The sequence below is a fragment of the Meles meles genome, chromosome 9 (genome assembly GCF_922984935.1).
Source record: "Meles meles chromosome 9, mMelMel3.1 paternal haplotype, whole genome shotgun sequence".
NCBI lineage: Eukaryota > Metazoa > Chordata > Mammalia > Carnivora > Mustelidae > Meles > Meles meles.
The window spans coordinates 37,219,396-37,240,315 of NC_060074.1; the positions used below are offsets into that span (position 1 = coordinate 37,219,396).

Genomic DNA, 20,920 nt, shown 5'->3' on the forward strand with positions numbered 1-20,920 from the left:
ATTTATACGAGCAGCCTCTAACTGGTGGTGAATTTGTCACCTACGGGATGTTTGGCAATGTTGGGAGACCCATCTTTTGTTGTCACAACAGGAGGAATTGGTTACTGGCATCTACTGGATAAGGGCTAGGGGTGCTGCTAACATTCCAGAAGTCACAGTACAACCCCCTGCAACAGAGAATTATTTAGCCCCAAATGTCAATTGTGCCAAGGTTGAGAAATGCTAATTTACATGAATATCACTGATGCCAACTAATTTAGTCAAAGAACATTGGCCTATTCAAAAGTTGAAAGTGTAACAGTAAATCTTGTCTAAAAGGATAATCTTCCTTCATCCGATCATACTGTGGCTCTTGTGTTCTATGAGGCACTTACGACTTCTGGGAAAAAAAAAAAGGATCAACAATGCGGGAACAAAAATTTATTGATTAGTTTGCAACATTAGGTACAACATGTATATAACTTTATCACATGGTTACAATCCAGTATTTGTGCTTTTTAGGGTAAGTAAACATTCATTTGAGCACAACAAACGTCTACACATAATATTCTGGGATTGTTTAAAAAATAAATAGATCCTTTTTGATTTAGTAGCACAAAGAACTTTCAGCTTGAGATAATGGATACATTTTAAAATTTGACATCTTGTTAATGTGACAAATTAAACACATACCCTAAATTTGGACTATTAATATAATAACTGTCTAGTGAGTACTGGGGAGGAGTCCTCGGTATGTGGTGAAGAGGGAAGTAAGGCTTACAAGGAAGCTTTCTTGACATTTCAAGATGTGGATGACACATAAGGCCAGCATTGATGGCATGGGGCCTTTTTCATACTTAGAATTAATTCACAATTTTAAAAAATAGAATAAAAGCATGGTATTTCAGGGAATCTTAGTAAACACCTTCTTTGGTGAAGAAAATAAAAGCCAGGGTATCTCATTTAATTGAAGGGAGAAGAGAAGTTACATACTTTTTATTTTTCAGAAGAGTAAATCCCTGTTATTTAAATAAATTAAATATGATAAGGTTTTCTTCCTCCCTAATTAAATGTCAATATCTTTGAATCAGGAAGAGTGTATGATCCTAGCGGGTTATGTCAAATCCTGTGTCTGTCATCAAAAATGTCACCAGGTAGGGTCTACCATGCTAGAACCAACACATTTTTAATAAAAGTACTGATATTGCATGTCAAGATATGACACTTAAGACTACAATCCCCTCATATTTTATGAACCTCTAAGATAACTCAATATATTATTTGACAGTAATCTCTTCATAATTTACAATAAAAATAAAATGAAAGTTTATATCTTATATAATTTAATACACAAGCAGATTTTATCTCAAAAGACTGTTGTTGTTGGTTTTTTTTTTTTTTTTGGTAAGAAAGTTTTTTCTTATGGTAAGAATTCTGCAAACATGTTATGCAAGTAATACAGAGATGGAAACAAGACAACCTTCAGTCTTTCTCTCTTTTGACTGAAAACCAAGAGTTTTCTGGTTAGCTGGGAACACAGATATTGTTGGGGAGGGGCTGAGCATTTATCAGTGAGTTGCAGTGAATCAATGAAATCACCTCAGTAGAGGACGTCAATAATACTCCTGCATTTCTGTTACTATCCACTGATACTGGTCTGATAGTGAAAATCCCTTGTATCAAAATTCTGGAAATTTCTCACCCATATCTTAAGTGTTGATATGGGCTGAGAGCCCCATAATCAGCTCGAAAAAGTAAAATAAAGGTTACATCATAGTTTACAAAATTATATTGACTAGTGACTTGACTTCCAGTTGAATCACATAGTTGGAGACATTACACATCATTTTATGTTATTAAAAATAGTTAAGAACAGCTTTCCTGGATTTTGGGCCTAGTTGTAAGCCTTTAGTTTAGGACCCATTAAAATTTTTGTTTTTCCAGCCTTTCTAATACAAGCTTTTTAGAACTCGTTCATAGGTTGTATTGATTTGTACAGACCTATTGCTTTTCCTCAGATGTATTCTATGTGCCGTAGACTTGAATAGCAGATTTTTTATAGCTCTGCCAATGTGATGGATGTTTTGAGAAAGTTTAGAGCATTTAGAGCAAACCACTGTAATCTAAGCTGGAATAAAGGAAAGGGATACTCTAAGGGCATAGCTGTCTTATCCCAGTTCCAAGAGCCAGTCAAAGAGACTTGGGGTCCCCTCCTTCTGCTCCTCATGCACTTTGCAATACTGAACGACTGCATGAAAGATATCTCCCACTTTCCAGGACTTCTGCTGAACCAGCCGCACGACATCTAAAAACTAAAATAAAGCACAGAATTAGGACTCAGGTATCACAAATGAGATTCAAAGTCATTTCATTCAACCATTCTTCCAAAGCCAAAAACTCTCAAGGCTATATCTTTAATCTCTAGTGACAGGGAGCTATTTTCCAGGACAGTCTATTTTCTTTTTAGACAACTCAGATTGTTAGAAAGTTCTTTCAAGTGAGCTGGAATTTTCTTCTTCAGAGCAGTTGTCATCCATTGATTGCCAGAGACTAGATGGAATTCTTCTTTCAAGAGTCTGTCTTTTAGATATTTCAAGAGTTTCTTCAGGTCTGCTTTTCTCTGGGTTGGACTCTCTCTGGCAAGACTGTACAGCATAGCTCCCAGGACTTTCTACCTGTCTCAAATAATCTCTCATTGGATGTACACATTTAGGGTAAATAAATCAAGGGCTAAACTTTAGAGTGTGGTCACTTACTGGCTTAAAATCTTGAAAAATCTCTTCCCCCATCACCACATTTCAAGAGACATTGACTTTCCATTATAAAAGGAAAAGGAAAGATTGAAGAAACACCCTAGGTTTGTCCCAGTTGTTGGTACCAGCTTCAACAAGTACCACAATTTAGAGATAATGTTTTTGGCTGCAGGTGAATTGTGAGCTGAAGTGTTGGAAGATGGGAAATTACTGTAGATTGTTCTTTTCATGACACTGTGAGATGAAGCCCAAAGTGAAGACCTCTCCATATTCCTTAGGCAGACACTTTTAAAGAAAAGTGACAATTATTAAGGGCCAAAACCTGTAGGAAGTACATTTGTGCATATAATCTCATTTAATTCTGTCAACAACACTGTGAAGCAGGCATTTACAGATGAAAAATTGAGGTCTTAAGAGATGAACTCCTGGGCGTGAGCCCATGGGGTGATGCAAAAAAAAGAGACAGATAGGAGGTCAATAGCAACTAGGTTATAGATAACAATTCTCCAGGGAAGGACAATGCCTAAGCCCTATCTTACTATCTTGTGCCTGTACCTGATAGGTGTTCAATAAAATTGGCCAAATGAGAGAAGGAACAAATGATCAAATGTGACTCAAATACATTTAAAATGAACAAGAAGACTTTTTGAAATATGGGATGGCATCCAGAACCACTGAGGATTAACCTCGTCTAAGTATTCATTCTTAAGTTTTAATTTACACATATGTAACTTAAACATGCATATCTTGAGGCTGTTTAGTCAGTAATTTTCTATTGATAGGCTGCTCCACAAAAGTGGTTGTAGGCTGAAGCTGAACAGAGCCTAGGTTGGGAAAATGGCTGTGGGCAACAAGTACAGTAAAAGCTAGTCATGGGGCATCTGTCTTATTGCATTGTGACTGACGGTGTCATGTATATTGTGGGGTAGGATGCCAGGACCTCTCTTCACTATTTACTAGAACAGCAATGGAATGTTAGCTCTATTCAGCTCCCTTGCTCTCAGTGATAGAGTTTCAGAGACTACTAGTTGTTTGGGACTTTGCAACTTCCGCGTAGCTTCCTGTCTATCAGATTCTTGAAATTTTAGAGAGCTTAATGTTTTGTGTTAAGACTTTGCTAAAAAGGCAAATACGTCCAGATAGGGGAACATTCTTAGCAACTATTAGTAATTTATGGAGATGCATAAAAATAACTGTGAGCTATTACTTATATCTTGGCATGTATGAATGATCTGAGGCATGTTTTCTGTCAGACAAATGATAAAAACATGAAGCATCAGAGAAAAAAAAGAGAGAAAGTCTAGTATGTCTTTGCATGATTTGACAAATCAGACTTTTCCAGCTCTTATTGGAAGTCTAGAAAGTAGGTGTTACCAGTGGACAAGGCTTGAACATCAAGGGTCTGAGGTCTCATTGTGAGATGTTCATAGGTTGGTGACCTTTCTTTACGATTTCAAGGTCATAAATAACCTTAGGCCAGGCCCATCCCTGGAGGTTGTCTCTTCTCCCTTAACATGTCTTACAAAGACGCAGTCAACATAAAATACACAGAAATATAAAATTAGCCTCAGCTCCTTTTTTTTTTTCCCTGTAAACTCTGGCTCACTGGGCTACCATTTTGTTCCCAACTTCTATCCCTGAGTCATTTCTCTAAGAGACAATCAAAACTCTGGGGCAGATGTCAATATTCGCTAAGTGTTTCCCAGAAGGTTCTCGGTCTAGACCTCTTTAGAAGCTCAATTACAAGCATCTTTCCATTTATTTAGGACTTGCTGAAAGAGGATCTCTCACTGTGGGGATGACTACGGGATGATGTTGACTGACCAAAAGTTGTCAAAATGCCCCACCAGGTTGCCATCTGCCAGTAGTTTGTGAAATGGTAACAGGCTAGGATCTGTCTCATGATTTCTAAATTCACTCTGATATCCCAATAAAGCAGCTTTTAAAAATGATCCAGCCCCACTAAATATAGCCTACTCTGAGGCTGTGATGACTTAATCTCAGACATCAAGACCTTGAAACATCTGTGGGTCTGATGAGCAAGAAGGTCTTACACTTTCTTTTCTTCCTTGACTACAACAAATTTCTAAATAAAAAATGAGGCTAAGGTTGTGAAGAAGCCAAGAAAGACACTCCCAGCTTGTTACTATAGGCTTCAAAACCATATTCGATTTAGCAGCTGGCCCTAGATCTTTCCTTTTGCCTAACCATGTGTTTGCTCTGGTAATTTTAGAATCAGCTTCAGTACATCAAGGATCTGAGTTTTTTTATTTCAACGCATTGAAAATTAAAAATCAAATATTTTCATTTCCTGCCATTTCATAGTCAATAATACTTAGGTTCCCTTTCTATAGATCATAATTGGCATTTCCTTGAGCAAATATTTTGTCTTAGGAAGCCAGAAGGATTTACATCCTGTGATGGTACATCACTGACAGACTCATTTGAAGAAGAGTGTCACATGGTAGAGGACTTTTATATTCACAGACACATTTACTAAATTAGATAATTGTTTACAAAAATCCTATGTTAGAATCTATGGGAGTTGTTTGCAAGCTATGAGATTTTTAAAAAACAGCTTGGATTTCTAAAGTAACTACCTTCTTTTGCTCCAGGGCAGAATTCCATTTTATTAAGCACAAGTGAGTTGGTTTGATATTACTCCTGCAATTATAGCATGTAGAGCTATGATTATCAGTGTTGGCTGTACCCTGGAACCACCAGAGACCTTTAGTAAACTCCAATGCCTGGGCTTCATACCAAGAGGAGATTCTGTTTTAATTGGCCAGAGCATCTGGGCCTCTAAATCTCCCCAGGTAATTCTGGTGCACACTGAATTTGAGAACCTTGACTAAAGGATTCAATTCAAGACAATTTCTTATGTTTATAAATGAGGAGATTTAGTGTCTATTATGCACTTAATGTCAGTGTTCTTCACCAAATTCATGTATTGAAACCCCAAATCCCAATGTGATGGTATTGCAAGGTGGGGCCTTTGGGTGATAATTAGGTTTAGATGAGGTCATGAGGATGGGGCTCCTGTGATAAGATTTACGACCTTATAGGAAAAGGAAGAGACACCAGAGTTCTCTCTCTCTTTGTACCATGTGATGACAGAAGGAAGGAGAGGGCCCTCACCAGGAATGGAATCTGCTTGTACCTTGATCTTGGACTTCACAACTTGCAGAACTGTGAGCAGTACATGTCTTGTATAAGCAACTCAGTCTATGGTATTTTGTTAAGGTTGTCTAAGTTAAGACAATATATTATTCCTTCCTTTTTTTCTCTTATTGTCCTTCCACCACTTTTCATGTAGAATGGGATGAGAAATTAGAGGTGAGGTCATATGTCTTCTGATCCTCACTTTCTTGAGGAGGTATGCATACACCTGTTTCCTCTCTTTCCTTTGCTCTTTGTATTGTCTCCTAGAAAAGGAAGTAATTCTCAAATGCATAAAGATGAGAAAGGCACTGATATACAGTGAAGCCAGTCATCAGGCCATTCCAGCTCACAGAAGCTCATTAGATTTAGAAAGGGAGCTAGAGGGCAATGATACCTTGTAACCAAAAGACAGAATAATTGGCCGATTTATGTTATTAAAAAAAAAACAAACAATTATCTTCATGATTTTGTTCACTTTAAGTAGACCAAATTTAAAAAAAAAATTCTGACTTACATTCAATTTAGTTAACATACACGACATTATTAGTTTCAGAGGTAGAATTTAGTGATTCATCAGTTGCACATAGTGTCAACCATTGTGAATGATGTTTACAAACTGTTTTAGATCATCAGACATTAGGATTCTCAGCAATCTTTGCCCTGGAATTTAGAATACTTAAATTGTACATCAGGGGCACCTGGGTGGCTCAGTGGGTGAAGCCTCTGCCTTCGGCCCAGGTCATGGTCTCAGGGTCCTGGGATCGAGCCCCGCATTGGGCTCTCTGCTCAGCAGGGATCCTGCTTCCCCCCACTCTCTGCCTGCCTCTCTGCCTACTTGTGATCTCTCTCTGTCAAATAAATAAATAAATCTTAAAAAAAATTGTACATCAAATTCTGCCACTCTTTCTGGATATTTCTTGTGGGAGGAGGTCTCAAACTTTAGTACTCATCAAAATGACTTCACTTGAGGGAAGTTGTTAAAAAATGTGTATTTCTGGGCCCCACTGGAAGTGATCAGGGCCAAAGAAGGGTCTAGGCATATGAATTGTAAATGATTATCCTAGGTAATTCTGTGCATTTGGCTCATAGTGGAGGTGTGATAAATCCCATTTTCCATGTGTTTATCGTCTCCCACTTCTAAAATAAGTTTCCATCACATTTCAAGATTTCTCTTTAGAATCTGAGTTTCTCCTAGTTTATATTCACTCTACTCTGGGTCCCTCCTGAACTAGAATGAAACTCCATGAGTCGGAAGTTTGTCTCTTTTGTTTCCTATATTCTCGGGACCTAGAACAGTGCCTGGTATATTGTACATGCTTGATAAACACTTGATGAGTGTTCTGAGTGTATGACTTTCAAGTGAACATAACATTTTAATGAGTAAAAAAAAAAACCACCATTAAAGAGAAAGCTTTAAAATTAAAGTCATTTTACCAGAAAAGAGTGACACTACATTGGGCACTAAAACTGTTTGGAATTTGCCTTTTGGGTTGAAATGGGACTGAAATTCATTATAAGCTAACTTTAATTAAGTGCCCTTCAACTCCTAGGTCAGGGGTGGAAAGATAAGCTGCTTCACTATTTACTCATGATACCCTCTCCCCTTTAGCTCATGCTTGTATTGTCATAAGGCAGGTGGGTTGATGAGTGTGGAACCCCTAGTGCGAAAATTGTTAACTAAATCGATATATTTCAAAAATCCAGAATTCACACAAACAGGGACTCAGGGCACAGATCTGTGAGTGATGTTTAATACTTGGGTGGTGGTGGGAAAATGACATTTCCAACCTTAAAAGAGATGCTTCTTTAATCCTTTCTAAACTGAGAAGGTGCACGTGAAACACTGCTGCCTTTACATGTGACACAGCCTCATGGGAGGCCACAATCTCTCTTCCACTCTTGAATAACTACTAAATTAATTGAGAAAAGACAATCAGAAAGAGGTTTCCAGATACAGCATTGATAAAAGAAAGGATGTCAGCGTGTTGCTTATGGGTTTGCTTTATTTGACCAGTTTCGTCTCAGATAACAAACAGTGCCCATTTATGGAGAAGACACCCTATGTAGTGAACTTTAACTGACTCTGAAAAATATTAGAATATTTAGTCTCTAATGTTACAGTACTTAGAAATATGCTCCTTGACCTGATGACACATTGAATGAGTAAAACATTAGTTCTTGTTTTTCTTGATAACACTAGTGGAGCATTTATTCTCTCAGAAAAACTGCTAGGAGCACAAGGCAGGTATCCCTCTGAGAATTGAAAAGTAGTGAGGATAAATAAATATGAAGTCAGGGCCTAATTTACATAATCAAGTTAGTAATCAAGTTAGTGACACACCATTTGTTTTTTCACCTGATAAGGATTTATGAGACACATATTCATAGAGAGTACGATGTTGTTTCTTTGAAATGGTGGATTATATAAAAATCAACATCATTAAAAGGCCATCCAAAAATGCACCAAATAATGCTCTGGAGATAAAATTGGAAACAAGCCTGTCTTTCATTTTTCCAGGAATTTGAGGATGCACTTTGCCTGAGAATGTTCTTGTTCTCCTCCCCATGGCAGAGAGCCATCAGGATTGTGTATGATGAGAAGGAGGGGGTCCAATGTAGAGTGTTCTTTCACTCCACTCTTTGCACTGGGCAGGCTGGGTGGTGAGGTGAAAGGAGAATTTATCAAATAGTGAACCTCTCATTACCTTGCCAACAAAGTGATGACAAGTATAGGATAGTATCTAGTTTTAGGTGATATGGAAGGGTAGAAGTCTTAGACATGAAGAGAAATATAAGTTACTGGTTGGAAAGAGAGGCTGGTGTGGGAGAAGGTAGTATACATTAGGTCTCCTTCTGAGTTTTTCCAGTAGCTAATGCCATTGGCTGGTGATGCAGAAATGGGGAAGCTGTTCTAATTTCTATGTGCATGAGCAACATGGCAAAGGATTTTTCATCTCAGGCCACTAGATTTTGACAATGAGAATTATAACACAACTACATATTTTTAAAAAATCCAGATCATAACTCCAAGACAATTTAACCTGAGAGAGACACTACTGAGAAATTTCCAGTACCAGACTCAGCCATCACTACCTGAGGACTCATGGGCCGGCCTCTCTAAGTTCTGACTTGCTAATTAAAAAAGGATGATAATAGCCAATGGCTATTGATGAGTGGGGGTTATGGATGAGTTACTGAGGAAGAAGTATAATGTATATGTGGGTGTACTTTGTGACAATAAGACATTACAAAATGCACTGTAGCAGTGATAGGTAGGATCCTAAAACAGCTCCCAAAATTTCTGCCCTAATCCTCATTACCATGACTAGGATGAGAAAATTGTGCCCTTGTTAAGTACATGGTAAAAGGGATTCTTTAATTAATAATGCGTTACTCAGAAGGGAGACTATCTGGTGAATCTAATCTCATTGCATAAACCCTTTACAAACCATTTTCTCTGGCTGGTAGCAGAAGTAAGAGAGATTGACTGCATGAGAACATGGAGGGGCCCGTATGACAAGGAATGCTGGAAGTTTTTAGAAGGGGCGCAGCAAAGAAATGGGTCATCAGTCCTACAACCACAAGGCACTGAATTAAGACAACAACCTGAACAAACTTGGAAGCTTGTTTTTCCCCACAGTTTTCAGACAAGTTCCCAGCGAGGCTGGCATCTTGATTTCTGCCTTTTTGAATCCCTAAGCAGAGAGCAAATTAGAGTTCACCCAGCTTCTGACAACACAGCTAGGTGGTCTTGTTTTAACCTAGAAAATTCATGGCAGTTTGTTACACACCAATGGGAAACTCACACAGCAACATTATTATTGATTTAAACATCTTTAGAAGGAGCATGCCTTTAAGTTATGGGAATTTGAGCTTGAAGACATTGGCAGGTGGATTTGTGCTTAAATCTTAATAATTAACTTTCTAGAACAGTTAGTGGGCAGTTTTAGAGATTGGGAGTTAGAGTGATAGTTGCTGTTAATTTAGAGGTTGGCAAGGGATCTGTTCCCCAACTTTATGTTTCTGGTAAGCCATGAATGACAATGAGGAAGTTTGTCTAATGCAAATCTATTTAGTAGGGGATTACACATGCCTCCCACTGACACCATGCCACAGTCTGTTTTAAATATCAGTATGGCCTCACTTTAGTTTCTCATACCTATCAAGCCTTTCCCATCTACCTTTTATTTAAATGAGTGGGATGAGGAGGTTGGTTGCAGAGCAAGGAAACATCAAAACAAAAACAAACACAGAAATAAAACACCAGACTCTGACAAAGTTCCCATCTCCTCACTTCACTTTCTCATTGTCACCAATGAGCTGAGACCAACTGAGGGCCAAAGAAACAGTTATCATGGTTATATGTTGATGCAGGTGGAAGGTTTCAAAGTTCTAGTCACAATTTTTAGGTGAAAAGGATAAATACTTCAAATTTAAATGAATTGACGGGAATTTAAAGAGTAATGAAAGCACAACTTATTCACATCCCAACGCAAGATGGTGTACCTTTTCGATTCTGTTTTCCTGAGATTTCTTAAAGTAGATGGTAGGGATCCCAAGTTCAGATGCAGCTATCCACTGCAGCGTGGCTCGAAGTTCAGCATCAGGACGCTCTGGCTCCAGGTCAAAGTTGATCACCAGCAGGCTCCCCTGGGGGCTGGCCGCTCCCACTTGCATTCCAGAGGCACCTTCTGAACACAGACATAAGCCCAGACTTACTACGTTTTCCATGGGGACATCACAGACAAATTGTGTGTCAAAATTATGGGAATGTGGCTTACCCTCTACGTTTTCTGACTGTCCTTTAAGAATCTCCTTTTCTTCTACTAATTCACTTTGGGAGAAAACAACAGTATATGGTTGGTAATGTTTAGGAAGAGTAAGCTGCACATGGACGATGAGGCAATGGAATTTATTGACCTAAAAACTTCTGAAGTTCATTCTAGATTTATCATTTTCATAGAGGGAAGTAACACGGGGAAATATCAATGTGGGTATTACATAGAATCATTGGGTCTGCAATAAATAGCCCTGGACCTTAAAAAGGGCCAGATAAACTATGTAGTTTTAGTTGGGATAATTGGTGTGGGAGACTAAGAAATGCATCTTTCTTTTCTCAACTTCTCTTCCATAAACCTTCACTGGTTTGAACAATCAAGGAAATATCTTGTAGGCAACTAGATCTTATTTGGGGACTTATCCTCCTTCTGTATTTTACTTGTCATTTAAAGGACCATATATTGCCATCCTGACACAATGATTTGCATTTAGTCTATTTTTCTAATATTTTTTCTAATGTTTGTGGTTCCTTGATCTGGAATAAGGGAAAAAAACAACCAATGAGTTGCAGAACCTAAATTGTACAACAAAATATCTTAATTAAAATTGAAATTTTTCTTTTTCAATCGGGAGAATGGAGTAGGTTGGAGGTGATAAAGAACTATAGAGACATAACTGAAGTATTTCATTAGATACATTCATGTTCGATGTTTGAGGTGTTTTCATACAGTGAGTACTTGTAAGGAAGCCTGATGTAATGGCAGGACTCAGTAAATGCTTCCAAAAGGAGAGCATATGTCCCAATAGCTGAAAGGAGTTGACCATCTTGGGAAGCTTGTGGTTGTCCTATATTTTTGTACGGGTTGGAAATTAGGACACAGAGCTCTTAAAAAATGTGTATTTTTATGAGAGAGTATTCTCTTATATTTTGTATTACTGCTAAGATTTACTGGCTGTAAATTCCATTGTATTCCTGATGTTGAGAGAAAGTTTAGCTGTTCTGTCATGCATACAGAATTATCTTTAGAAGAATCGCCAATTTCCCAAGGGTCTTTGCAAGTGATATAAGTGAAATGACATATGGTAGGGACAGTTTCTGCCATTGTTGAACTTCAGGACGCTGATATGGGTGGTGGCCATTTTTGTTCTCCCTGAATGTATCTACGTGTATAGGGTCCTAGACTCTAACCCTGGAGAAAGATGGAAAAAAGTAGCTAAGTAAATGTTTCCTGAAGGATAAAAATAAATGTACCCCCCCAAAATTTTTTGTTTGTATTTTGGTTCTCCTTTAAAAAAACGAAACAAAACAAACCCAAGGTCATGTGTACATTCATCTCTACTTGTGAATAATGGCAGTAAGGAAAAACGAAGGACTGATTCCTTCAATCTCTGAGGAATACTCCCACAGGCAAGATACCTCATTACATACTGAAGCAAAAATGACTGAGCTAGAGAGAGTAACTGAGGAAGTAGATCAGGGAGCAGCTTTAGTCTTATCTTTCATTTTTTTCTTTCTGAGATTTCAGAGAACTGCAAATAGTAATAAGCTAAGTCGTAATGGTCAAAAATTGATTTAAATTCATTTACTTTTCCAGAATAATCACAAATTCTGGATGTAGCCCTGACTTCATGTTGTCCTCCTTTCCTGCCCTGTATTTTGTGTTATTTATTATGTTGCACTTCTCTGAGTGCTATTTATTTCCCCTTGGTCTTTTGGAAGGACCAATGTCTTGGGAAGCAGAGTCACCGTGTGGCAATGACATATCTGCCTTGTGGCACCATTTGGTATTAGACACATTTAGTAGTGATTACCCCAGGTGTCTACAAGCAGAGGAAAACCATTCACATTATATTCTATTGAAAAATAGTCTTTGTTGGTTGACATGGTATGATTTAAAAGGATTTTTGCTTCTCTGTGTCTAATTAAGTAAAATGACATATCATTTCCAATTATATGGATCAACTTTTTCTGGGATGATTCTATCAGAGGGGTTAGATTTGAAATCCAGAAAGCAGTGGTGCTAGCTAGGACTATTCTAAGCCCCAGTTTTTGCTCCAGTGACATGGACCCACGGCAGTATAGACATGATGATTCAGTGGTTGGGTACAATCTGAATGATCAAGATGGATTGCCGGATGAAATTAGAGTAGTGGTCTCACAATCACTGCATCTCAGTGGCTACTTACTTAATCATGGGAGAAGATGGCATGCTTTCCTGATAAATGTCCAGGTCCATAGTGCCAAGACTGCTAGTGGCACTACTGTGGCCATTGCTGACAAAGCAAAAGTTTACATATTAATGCCTGTCTCCACCACCTGACCACACGGCCAACACTGATGTTCCATCTTTCTTTCTAAGAACTCCTTCTTCTGGTCCCCTGAAGAATATTGTTGGGGGACTCCTAAATTAATATTTATTTCTGGACAAATTAGGGAAAGACGTAACAAAAGACAGTTTTGGCTCCAGCCAATCATAATTGTCATCATCATCATCATCATTACTGTTTTTGAATTTCTGGTGTCAGACCTAGTGAGCCACACCTAGCGGGTGACAATCAGCATGACTTTTGTCTTCCTCATTCTAGTTACAGTGAGGATGTTTATCTGTCAGCAAGAGACTCTTTGGCATACCCATGGAGATTGACATACTTCTGAGAATGCTGGCTGGGGAGATATCGGAATGCTCACTTGTCTGCTTTTTGACTTCTGACAGAAACCAGTAGACACATGTTCTCTTTTTTCCATTCAAGGGATTTTTCTGAGGGACATTCCACAGAATATGCACCTGGCTGATTGTTTTCCTGTGGGACTGCAGAATTTACAAATATGAAGTTGTGCAATGTCCAAGTTTTATTATCTCCTTTATTGTAAAATCTATGAGAAGCAGCACCTGATACCTTGTGTATCATGGAGAAGGAGAGCTGCTGAATCATTTTCATAGGTTACACAATCGACATATGGTCTAGTTACTAGCTTGGAACTTAGTTGCTGAAACATAGTAGACTTGAGCCAATTTTTAGGCTCTGTCTGTACTTGCAGAATGGAATGCCTCCAATTTCAGCAAACCCATTGAGTTTCCTCATATTCCCACTACTTCCCAGTGATGTCTCTTCCAAGTCAGGTTTCCAAAGGGTGAGTGCTGGTGTGTCATGTAATGGGACAGTCTTCCCTGGGGACTACCATGAGTAACAAACTGGACTCCTTCAATTGCTTTGGATTTCATGTGGAGCATTGAATATATTTACTGATTGAAATCTGATGACTCAAACATTGTGCTGAAGGCAATTAACTGTATAAACTTAAATTCTCTTTGTTTTTTATCTCCATATTGTAATATTTCCCACTAGTTTGGGGGATTTTAGACCAAGTGTTTAACACTGTGAATTTTTTCTAAGTCTAAGCAGAATGAACTGCGAGAAATAAGACCCCCAACGAGCCATTACACCCAGATGCATTTGAATCCCATTTTCCCACTGGCCTTTCTGGAAAATCTGCAGATTTTGTCCAGTATCAAATAAGGCAGAAATGTGGAGATTGTTTTCATTTCCACCTCACAGAGGGACAGTGTTTAGTTTATGTCTCTTGATGGGCTTGGGTCCTTCCAAATCTGATCTTTCATTAACTTCTCTCTTGCTTTCTCAGAGTCAACAATACACAGGGCAGGGGAGAGAAAGGGGAGAAACAATTAGGCCAAACAACACGACACAATGTGGAAACACTTGCCTCATGTAAACCCAGCCTGGGTTGCATCTGAAATACAAATGAACCAGAGAGAAAGTATCAAACACACCAGGTGTAACAGCAGCTCTTATTTAAAATTTCCCAGTTGTTACTGAATGCACTAGCTGGGGCTTGCAGAGAAAAGAATACAGCTGACTCTAAACCTTGGCCAAGGTAATTAAAGGCACAACTGAATATTAGGAAACCTCTCAGCATAAATCATGACAGGCAAGCACCTTGACTTAGCAGGAGCTCTCCTTCTTGCTGTATTAGGGACCCTTTGTAAAGAACCATTTATAAAGTATTTTAGAATCTGTGTTGAGACCTATTTCCCTGGGAAGTCAAGTAAAGAGCCGGTACCTCATGGATCGCTCACTGAGCTGCAGGAAGCTACTCGTGTCATCTGGATTGTCCTCCTCATTGGCAAGCTGGGACCAGCTGTCCATGCTCTCCCCACTGCTGCTGGAAAGGTTGGGGAACTCATCGGGGGCTCTGCCTTCTGCCGAGACTTCAGCCCCTGTTACATCTTTGGCATCAAGACTGTCACTGTAGATGGCAAGATATCATTACCAAGAGTGGAGACGTAAGACAGAACTTTTCAAGGAGACCTTGCTGGCTGCTCTGTTGAGCATGCGTCTCTGCCACAGGGAGCATGATATCCTTGGAGATGGATGGAGTCTTTCTTCCAGGTTATTCCTTCTCCTGGTCCCTAGGTCCCATTTTGCCTTTTCAAGATTGCTGTCCATCAGTTTCCCCAACCTTCATTTTATGTCTTTCTATGGACTCCCTCCATTCATTTCAAAAACACACTGAAGCACCCTGAGCTGCACACATAAGCATAAATATGGGGCAGTAGTGTTTCTAATGAAGAGACCCAGAGTCTCCTTTCCATAGATTATGAATCATTGGTTTTGCAGAAGACCAAGAAACCTGCCTTCTGAACAACCACGCCAGGTAATTTTGATCCAAGTGGGATGTGAACCATGTTGGAAGAAATATGCCCATCAGATTCTGGAGGTTTACAGAATCAAATTGCTTGAAAATGCCTCTGAACATAATTTGCATTTGTAGCTACACTTTTACACCATCCTCTCCCTCTGAAATCTCTGATTTATATCGGCACCACCTTTCTAGATGAGTGCTTTTTTAGGTTAAGTTGCTCTCCAAAGCATTTAACCCTTGATCCGACGGGCTTTTCTCCTTGCAAACTTTGTTTTGGTCCCTGGCCTCCCAGGACTTTCTGGATCTTTGGTCACACTTTGCTAAGAACCTGCTTGCCTCTCAGGGCTGTTGTCTTCATCTCTGATGGTTCCCTGCCCTCTTTTCCAGTCTGTCCCTAACAATTTCATCTCTTCTCCTGTCTATGGAAATAGCTTCTAAATCTGAACTCTAGCCAGGGCCTGTCTTCCTGCTTCTGTGGCTCTCTTTTCAGCTGGTCTTCTGAAACATATTCAATCTGTCTCATTAACATTTTAAAATCAACATATCTTAAACAAATTCTGATTGCCCTCCCATCCTCTTCCTGTGTTTTTTATTTCCATTGACCTTTCTGCCTCTATGCTCATGAAATTATCTTAATTTAGATCCTTCTAAATTGCTTGAATTTAGATTTGGAAGGAACCTCAGAGATTTCCTGTAGATCAGGATGCAGAAGCCTGGTGAGGTTATATGATTTGTCCAAGGTGCAGCAAGAGTTAGTACCAGACATTAGACCTCAAGTTTTGAGACTCATGGCTATTGCATCATTACTCCTTGGCTGGACTATATTGTATTGGCCTCCTAACAGTTGAGCCCCAACTATTTCTCCTCTTTCATATGATCCAGAAATTCCATTTCTAGGAATTCATCTCCTCCAAACAAAAACACTAATTTGAAAGGACATACACATGCCTATTTATTTCAGCTCTATTAATAATAACCAAGATATGGAAAGAACCTAAATGTCCATCAGTGGATGAGTGGATAAAGAATATATAATAAATAGGGGCACCTGGGTGGCTCAGCGGGTTAAGCCTCTGCCTTCAGCTCAGGTTATGATCTCAGGATGCTGGGATCAAGTCCCACATGGGGTTCTCTGCTCAGCAGGGAGCCTGTTCCCCCTCTCTCTCTGCCTCCCTCTCTGCCAACTTGTGATCTCTCTTTCTGTCAAATAAATTAAAAAAAATCTTAAAAAAAGAAAATCTTAAAAAAATATAATAAATATATATAATGGAATACTACTCAGTCATTAAAAAACCACAATCTTGCCATTTGCGACAGCATGGATGGAACTAGGCGGTATTATGTTAAGTGAAATAAGTCAAACAGAGAAAGACAAATACCATATGATTTTAAATTTTATCTCTTCGCCAGGGAGGGAGAGAAAGAGAGAGACAGACTGACAGAAAGTGAAAGAGATTGAGAGAGATCACTTATGAACAAATGCAAATGTTCCCTGAAAAGAGAAGGAAATGGTCTATACTATACCACCCTAGATGATAAACAAATAGCTTCAGAAACATAAATCTATATCTCTCTAAAAGTCTCTATCTTTAGGGTTAGTATTCAATCATTCTTTGATCCAGGTGCCAACGCTTTTGTTCAGAAAGCCAAATGTACAGAAATATGAACATATTCATGCAACCTTTCTCCTGACACTGACAGTCATCAAAATTAATAGTATAGGAGAGAAGCACCTTAATAACGCAAGCAAAAAGTAAGACTGTATCTCTGAAGTGACAACAAAAAATGCGACAACCTGGTGTAGTGGATACGAAAATGCTTTTCTGGGCCATTGCACACTGACTGCAGAGAATATTGACAGTGCATACTGGGAATAACCAGCAGGCAGAGAATTGTCTGGCCAAGATCATACCCTGTCTCAGTGAACATCCCAACAACCAGGTGACACAAAGACACAAAAGGCCAGGTCTTGCCTCACTTGGCACTAAACCTGACAGACCATTTCCTCTTCAGGGGTTCCTGTAGGATGTGCTGAAGCCTCAGTTGCAAACATATTTAGGGGAACCTTCTCTCCGTACAATCCTGCCTTTCTTACCTGCTTACAGATGTATGCACACATATCTCTGGAGAGCACCTCCTATCAGATTATCAACCTGAAACTCTCCCTCTTAAGGGAACTCTCTGTTCCCAGGGAATGCATTCTAAGGCACTCAGTCTCCTTCGATGAAAATAATATATTGGCTGCAGAAAATTCTAGGTAATTCTCTTCAGTCTTAGGATTAGTACCACTATCCTTTCTCCAAAAATAGTTACACTTGAAAACTTTTAAAATCTGTTCTAATATAGAGAGTAGAGTTTCAAATGTATAAATTTTGGGGTTTGATGAAAATTTTCCTTTTTGATATGTGACCTGGTTACCTAGAAAATTTCACAAAAGCTTTGGAGCCTGGCTTCTAAGAATCCTTCCCACAGCATTCTGGATAGATACAGTATTAAGGTGTGGCTGTTTCTAGCATTCTGTGCTACTAACACTTAATGAAAAAAAAAAAAAAGTCCTGAATAAGTTTGATTTTCCTTTCTAAAATGTTGAGATATTTCCAAATTGAGCAGGGAGAAAGTGAGAGAACAGCTGCAACCAAGAAGAAATTGGGTGAATTTAGTTAAGTTCAAATGAAAGAAAAGTTTATTGAAAACACAAATAATCCCCCTGAAGAGATAAATAAGCCAAGTACTGAACACAAAGAAGAGGCTTCTACAACTATCTGTTTGCTTAGGTAAAAAGAAATTTCCTAGACTAATTCTTTACTAAATTAGAACCTTACATTATGAGAAAAACTCATTCCAGGGTATTTCTCACTAAAGCAGAAGTTAAATCTCAGTGATTGACATTGGATATTCAGGTTAAAAATGAGTCTGTCGGCATATTTTATTTTATCTAATTTCATGCTCTATTTACAGTAAATCTCATATTCTTGTCACATAACTGGGAATTCAAAATGAATAATGATTAAAACACTGGTTTTCATTTTTTTTTGAGATAAATGGATAGCTTTGCTCATTTATTTATGAATAATGCACAGATGTGTTATGCAGATATATGTAGATGGCCTTTTTCCACTTCTGATTTCATAGTTCCCATACAGAGCTTCAGAGGACCGTTTTCTCATATGATATCAAATTCAATTGTAGAATTTCTGAGTTAGCCAGGACCTCAGAAATCATCTAGCCTAATGTTCCCCCAACTTAATTTACTAGCAGACCACTGTCATAATTTTTGCCATACCTGAATTCCCTCTGTATTTTGTAAATATTGTAAAAATTTGTTTAGGTAAACTAAATGTTTATTTTAATAAAGAAATTTTGAATTATCACTATAAATGAAAAATAGAAATCTCTTGCCATAGGTAGGAGGTAACAACAAAAAATATATAGAACTACAGTAAGAGCCCTCTTTCCAATGGTTCATCTAGTTGTTCAGTTATAAAAAAAGTTCATTGAAGAGGGAAATCCTAACAAACATACACATACACATTTTTTTTAATTTAAATTTTAGTTAGTTAACTTATAGGGCAATATTGGTTTCTGGAGTAGAATTCAGTGATTCATCATTTATATATAACACCCAGTGCTCATCACAACAAGTGATCTTTTTCATACCCATCACCTATCTAACCCATCCCTGCCCACCTCCCTCAATCAACTCTCACTTTGTTCTCTGTCTTTAAGAGTCTCTCATAGCTTCTTCCTTTTTTTCCTCCCCCTCTTCCCATATATTCACCTGTCTTGTTTTTTAAATTCCACATATGAGCGAAATCATATGGTATTTTTCTTTCTCTGTCTTACTTCATTCAGCATAATACCACCTCATTCCATCCATGTCAGTGCAAATGGCAAGATTTCATTCTTTCTGATGGTTGAGCAATAGTCCATTGTCTGTATATATATGCCACATCTTCTTTATCCATGGATAAAGAAGGATGGATATTTGAACTCTCTCCATAGTTTGGCTATTGTTGATAAAGCTATTATAAATATCAAGGCACATGTATCCTTGGAATCTGTATTTTTATATCCTTTGGGTAAATACCTAGTGGTTCAATTGCTGGATTGCAGGCTAGTTCTATTTTTAACGTTTTGAAGAACCTCCATACATTCTTTAGAGTGGGTGTGCCAGCTTGCATTCCCACCAAAAGCGCAAGAGGATTCCCCTTTCTCTGCATTCTGAAGAAACCTGTTGTTTCTTGGTTTGCTCATTTTAGCCATTCTGACAGGAGTGAGATTGTATGTCATCCGGGTTTGGATTTGTATTTCCATGATGATGAGTGATGTTGAGTATCTTTTTCATGTGTGTTAGTCATCTGGGTATCTTCTTTGGAAAAGTGTCTATGTCTTATGCTCATTTCTTAGCTAATTATTTATTTCTTGGGTGTGGGTTTGTTAAGTTCTTTATAGATTTTGGATACGAACCCTTTATCAGGTATGTTGCAAATATCTTCTCCCATTCCATAGGCTGCTTTTTAGCTTTGTTGATTGTTTCCTTCACTGTGCAGAAGCTCTTTGATAAAGTCCCAATAGTTCATTTTTGCTTTTTTCCCCCTTGCCTCTGGAGACATATTTATAGGAGGTTGTTACTGCTGAGGTCCAAGAGGTTTCTGCCTGTGGTCTCTAGGATTTTGATGGTTTCTGTCTCATACTTAGGTCTTTCATCCATTTTAACTTGATTTTATTAAACATGCACATTTTAAATATTTTATTTTAACTTTAAATGCATAAACATGTCTTTATTCACTAATATTTCAACTAAAAAACTTTCTTTCATTGATTTTTCTCTATTCTTTTCTATTTCTGTTAATTGTTGATCTTTGCTCTTATTTTTATTACTTCTTTCCTTATATTACCTTAGATTTAATTTGACCATCTTCTCTTAGTTTCTTAAGGTGGAAGTTCAGATTGCTGATGTTAGACAATTCTTCTTAAAAAAAAAATCTCTGCAAATTTTGATATATTGTGTTTTTGTTTTCATTCACTTAAAAAAAAAAGATTTTATTTATTTATTTGAGAGAAAGAGTGAACCAGAGAGAGAGCATGAGCAGGAGGATAGAGAGAAGGAGAAACAGGCTCCCCACTGAACAGGGAGTCAGATGTGGGGCTCCATCCCAGGACCCTGGGATCATGGCCTACACGAGAGGCAGATGCTTAACTGACTGAGCTACCAAGGCATCCCCATTTTCATTAACTTTAAAGTTTATCTTAATTTCCCCTGTGATTTTTTATTTGACCAATGAGTACTTTAGAAGTGTGTTGTTAATTTCCAAATATTTGGGAAGACTTCCTAGATGTTTTGATTATGTTTAATTTCACTGTGATCAGAGAAAATGCTCCATGATATTCTAGGTTATTTTTTTAATTAAGACTTATTTTATGGTCTCATGGCCTACCCTGGTTAATGTTTCAAGTACACTTGAAAAAAATGTATTTACTGCTATTGTTGGTGGAGGGTTTAATAACTGTTAATTAGGTCAACTTGACTGAAAACGTTCAAATCTTAAATATCCTTATCCAGTTATCTCTACTATTCTGCTAG

General features: G+C 38.2%; 1 protein-coding gene across 4 annotated transcripts in view; it reads right to left on the bottom strand.

Annotated features, from left to right (window-relative positions):
* Positions 1 to 405: 405 nt before the first annotated feature.
* Positions 406 to 20,920, bottom strand: part of LOC123951053 (SPHK1 interactor, AKAP domain containing) — a 175,352-nt gene continuing 154,837 nt past the window's right edge. For 2 of the 4 annotated variants that reach the window (XM_046019682.1, XM_046019684.1), the window contains exons 8-13: positions 14,755 to 14,940; positions 14,398 to 14,424; positions 12,861 to 12,947; positions 10,676 to 10,728; positions 10,401 to 10,585; positions 406 to 2,291 (exon numbers count right to left, since the gene is read on the bottom strand). In XM_046019682.1, the coding sequence (XP_045875638.1) occupies positions 2,148 to 2,291; positions 10,401 to 10,585; positions 10,676 to 10,728; positions 12,861 to 12,947; positions 14,398 to 14,424; positions 14,755 to 14,940 (682 nt within the window). In that variant the 3' untranslated portion in view covers positions 406 to 2,147. The remainder of the gene's footprint in view (positions 2,292 to 10,400; positions 10,586 to 10,675; positions 10,729 to 12,860; positions 12,948 to 14,397; positions 14,425 to 14,754; positions 14,941 to 20,920) is intronic. The other 2 variants (XM_046019683.1, XM_046019685.1) reach the window with 2 other exon arrangements.